Raw genomic sequence first — 5306 nt, forward strand, 5'->3', positions numbered from 1 at the left:
TTCTACATGATTTTCAAAAGGTTTCACTTGTGCTAGTTATTGTCTATTGCAACATATCCGTATTTGATTGTCAATCCCCCTGTTGCATAACTCTGCCGGTTAACATCACGGGTTCATTCATTCTTAGCGTTGGTTGGTATTCTTGGGTCATTGCTAGTACTTTAATGTCGTTCAAATGGGTTTGCTTTATGCAACTGATATTTTCTAATAGTTATTTTTTATATATTCAGATAGTATATGGTTTGTGTACCTCTCTCTCTCTCTCTCTCTCTCTCTCTCTCTCTCTCTCTCTCTCTGAACTTATTAAATTTCTGGATTACACTACTTTCCAACTACATTCCAATTAACTACCTGCCTGTATAACTTATATAATCAATTTTTAATACACTTTTTGAAAAAAAAAAAAAACTGTCAATCTCAATGATGAACGAATAGAACTGAAGCATGTATTTCACAACGAACTTCCTCTCTTAAAAAAAAAAAGAAAAAAAAATCACATTTTTTGGTTCTTCTGTGTAAATTTGTTAGTGTTTTACCTTAAAAATTAATTGTAAGGATTTCTTCTTTTAAAAGGTTATGGTCTTAAATATTTAACAGTTTTAACGTGTACAATCGAAGATATATTTGTAAGTTCATTTAAATCTTAAAACTGATAGTTAAATCTCGTATTGAGCAAGTGTTGCGAGTTGAAATATGGATTTGCCGTTATTCTGCATCATAGTAAGGAATTCTACATTGACCCTGCAATGTTTGCTATTGTTGATGAGATAGAAGTTTTTTTTTATATTTCATTATTTACTTAAAAGACAATTGATTGAACAAACACCTCTGGCCTAACAAACAAATTTGGCTAATACGATAGGTGAAATTAAAAAAATTTATATTCATATATGTGTGTATATATGTATATATATATATGTATGTATATAATGTGTATATATATGTATATATACAGTACATATTTATATATACATATATATATGTATGTATGTATTTATATGTATATATGTATTTATATGTATATATATGTATATGTATATATATATATATATATATATATGTGTGTGTGTGTGTGTGTGTATATATGTATGTGTATATATATGTATGTATATATATGTATATATATATATATATATATACACACACACACATTGTATGCATGGGAATTCTTACACGAAGATGCTCACTTTGGTACTCATCCCTGTAACATTTACTTGTTTCTTCTTTCAGAATGTTTCGGATAGGCTCAGCCGTAGCTCGGGCGGTAGTGAACAATGGGGCCGTCGAAGGAATTCTAAAGGGGGCAGCGGCCCCCGCGGCGTCAGTCGCCGTTCGTAACTCCACCGACTACGAGAGGCATCAGATCCCCGCGCGTTTGGGCTACATCCCCGATGCCGAAGACCCTTCCTTCTTCGAGATGGTCGAGTACTTCTTCCACAGGGGATGTCAGGTGAGCTTCAGCAGATTTTGGTCCTTCGTTTAGATAGGGACTCCCTATTAGTTCTGTAATATAGAGACAAGCTTTTAATGGGGAGTCCCTATTAGGTCTGTAATGGGGAGTCCCTATTAGGTCTGTAATGGGGAGTCCCTATTAGGTCTGTAATGGGGAGTCCCTATTAGGTCTGTAATGGGGAGTCCCTATTAGGTCTGTAATGGGGAGTCCCTATTAGGTCTGTAATGGGGAGTCCCTATTAGGTCTGTAATGGGGAGTCCCTATTAGGTCTGTAATGGGGAGTCCCTATTAGGTCTGTAGTGGAGATGCCAGGTGGGCTTCAATAGATTTTGGTCCTCCGTTTAAGTAGGGACTCCCTATTAGTTCTGTAATATAGAGAGACAAGCTTTTAATGGGGAGTCCCCATTAGGTCTGTAGTGGGGAGTCCCCATTAGGTCTGTAGTGGGGAGTCCCCATTAGGTCTGTAGTGGGGAGTCCCCATTAGGTCTGTAGTGGGGAGTCCCCATTAGGTCTGTAGTGGGGAGTCCCCATTAGGTCTGTAGTGGGGAGTCCCCATTAGGTCTGTAGTGGGGGGTCCCCATTAGGTCTGTAGTGGGGGGTCCCCATTAGGTCTGTAGTGGGGGGTCCCCATTAGGTCTGTAGTGGGGGGTCCCCATTAGGGTCTGTAGTGGGGGGTCCCCATTAGGTCTGTAGTGGGGATGCCAGCTGGGCTTCAATAGATTTTGGTCCTCCGTCTAATAGGGACACACTCTTGGGCCTGTAATAGGAATGCCAGGGAGCTTCAGTAATTTTTGGTCCTCCGTTTGAATAGGGACTCCATATTAGTTTTGTAATAAGGACTCTTAGCCCTCTATTAGGGACTTCTTATTAGTCCCTTAAAGGAGACTCCTCATAAGGCCTGTATTAGGGACTTCCTATTAGTCCCTTAAAGGGGAGACTCCATCAGGCCTGTATTAGGGACTCCCTATTGGTCCCTTAAAGGAGACTCCCCATCAGGCCTGTATTAGGGACTGCCTCTTAGGCCTGTATTAGGGACTATTAGTCCTTTAATATGGACTCCCCCATTAATCCTTTAATATGGACTTTTTTTTTTTTTATTAAATGACACGTGTATGTATAGCTAGGAAAAATAAATAATAAATATTTAATATTTGCTCAGCTGGTTATTTATTATGTAGTGCACTGCACGGTACTAACTTTTTCTTATGCTAAACTGTGCTATTTACAAGTCTGTTTTTTACCTGACACCACACTTGTTTGGCTTTAGGGATGTCTTATCATTTATGGCAGTAGTTATAGGCTGGAGGAACGTAGAGAGTAGTCCCCTTTTTGTTTTGTTTCTTTGTTGATGTCGGCTACCCCTCAAAATTAGGGGAAGTGCCTTGGTATATGGATGGATAGTTATAGAAAGTAGTGTGTTTAAAAGTGTGCTTAGCAAGTTAAGGAGGCTATTCTGTGCAATTTATTTGATTATCCATAGCCTTGCCAAATTTCAACATTTGATATTAAAGTTGCTGTCAATATATGGAACTGAACTTGCTTACGGGCATCGAAGTCATCCAAGAAGATTGGAAATTTGTTGTAGAATTAACTGTATTATACTCTACCTTAAGGTAGCTGGTCGGTTTCTTATGTTACATATGAAGATGGAATACCTCTTTACTTACATGCACCCACTTTTTTACCTTTGCTTCCATTCCCATGGTCTTACAGTTCAATTAAACTGCCTCTCGATCCTCGCTGGGCGGCCCTTTGTACGGGCTAGATGGCTCACATTTTGTAAATCGAAAAAAAATATATTTTGCCCTGAAGGACGCGTGATCATTTTACGGAAAGTTAATAAAGTTAAATTTTATGTTGACATTCTTGTTCGTATTGCAAATGTTCTCCCGGGTTCCAGTTGTATGTTTTTTCCTATACTTTAAAGCAGGGGTTCCCAACCTTGGGGTACATATACCCCCGTGATACGATTTTACTTTAAAGGGGGCACATTGGATCAGAGGATAGTCAGTACTGTGCAATACATGGGGTAATCTTCAATTTCATTGGATATTAGAATTATATCAATATTAATCTCATTGTATCTCTTTAAGCATAAATTTTAGGGGTACATCGTAAACTGTAAAAATGCCCAAAAGGGTACAGAAGAACAATAAGGTTTGGAATCCCTGGCTTTAGAGACTTATTTTGGTAATAGGATCTAAGATTGTATAACAATTATATTAAAATATTTCTTTGTTTCTCTTGGTCAATTTTATTGGGTACATAGGAATATATAAATGACCAAGGGCTACAGAAGAACTAAAATGGTTGGGTACCCCTGCTTAGGAGCCTTATTTTGATAATGGTCTTTCACATTTTGATAATGGTCTTTCACTGGTCATGGGGTAGAGCTCTCTTGCTTGAGGGTACACTCGGGTCCACTTTTTTTTCTATTCCTCTTTTTTTTGAAGCTTTACTTTTACTTTTTACTTTTAGGGGTTTATTTCTCGCCCTTTTCTAGTTTATATATGAAAGGTTTATTTTAATGTTACTGTTCTTGAAAAATATTTAATTTTGATTGTTCGTTGCTTGTAGTTTTCGTATTTCCTTTCCTCTCTGGGCTATTTTTCCCTGTTGGAACCCTTGGGCTTATGGCATTCTGCTTTCCCAATTAGAATTGTAGCTTAGTATTAATAATAGATTGAGATCTAAAGATTATATATCAATTTGAATATATATTTCCCTACTCTTAGATCGTGGAAGATCAACTCGTGGAGGAGATGAAGGAGCGAATGAGCCTGGAGGAGAAGCGTAGCAAAACGAAGGGTATCCTGCGCATCATGGAGCCCTGCCACCACGTCCTTGAAGTCAACTTCCCCGTCAAGAGGGACAACGGCACCTACGAGATGATCCACGGTTACCGTGCACAGCACTCCCTCCACAGGACACCCACCAAGGGCGGTGAGTACCATCAACTTTTTCGTCTTGCATGTTGCAACCCCTTGATCTTTTAGTTTTGTTTGGTAGGTTTTTTCTCTCCAATATAAGTTGATGTTACGTTAGAGTAATGTTTAGTTTTAGATACTTTAAAATTTTTATTTTTTTTCTAAAATTTCTATTTTATTTTTTAAAATTTCTATTTTATTTTTTAAAATTTTTATTTTTTTTTCAATTTTTTTTATTTTTTTTCTGAATTGTTTTAATTATAAAGTTTTAACCGTTTGTTATTTTAATACATTCGAATTTTCTAAATTTCTTAAATGGTTATGATTATACTCTAAAGTTTGACTGTTTTTTAAATGATTAGAATTTTTTAAATTTCTGATTGGTTATAATGATATTCTTGAATTTTACTGTTGTTTTTTTAAATACACTAGAATTTTCTTATTCTGAATGGTTTTGATTCTAATATTCCAAAGTTTTAATGTTCTTGTAAATAAATTGTTTTTTTAATTGTTATGACACTATTCTAGTCTTAGGATTTTCATATCTTGTTTAAAAATCTGTTAGTAGAATGAAAAATTAAGTTCCCAGGAAGGAATTGTATCACAATCTGGATGTTGCACGTGCATTATGTAGTACGTTAGTTTTCGTTTGCAACAGCGCGTGCTCAAAGAAATTCAAAAGCAAGGCAGACTTTGTGTTGGGATATGTCTATGTATTGAGCCATGGTCTACACGCTGTATCTCAAGGTTACCGGTCTCCCCCCCCTCCCCCCTCCTTCCCCCTCCTCCCTCCTGCCCCCTCCTTCCCCCTCCCCCTCCCCCCTCCTTCTCCCTCCCCCCCTTCCCACCTGAACTCCTGTCACGAGCAGACCACGACAGTCAAACTGGTTCGAACTACATTTTTCCGAGGAAACCATCCCCGGTAT

At 37.6% G+C, this 5306-nt stretch overlaps 1 protein-coding gene across 6 annotated transcripts in view; it reads left to right on the forward strand.

Annotated features, from left to right (window-relative positions):
* Positions 1–5306, forward strand: part of Gdh (glutamate dehydrogenase, mitochondrial) — a 93460-nt gene that overhangs the window by 28995 nt on the left and 59159 nt on the right. For all 6 annotated transcript variants that reach the window (XM_068372616.1, XM_068372619.1, XM_068372618.1 and 3 more), the window contains exons 2-3: positions 1231–1450; positions 4189–4396. In XM_068372616.1, coding sequence (XP_068228717.1) covers positions 1232–1450; positions 4189–4396 — 427 coding nt within the window. In that variant the 5' untranslated portion in view covers position 1231. The remainder of the gene's footprint in view (positions 1–1230; positions 1451–4188; positions 4397–5306) is intronic.

Source organism: Palaemon carinicauda, chromosome 4 (assembly GCF_036898095.1).
Source record: "Palaemon carinicauda isolate YSFRI2023 chromosome 4, ASM3689809v2, whole genome shotgun sequence".
NCBI lineage: Eukaryota > Metazoa > Arthropoda > Malacostraca > Decapoda > Palaemonidae > Palaemon > Palaemon carinicauda.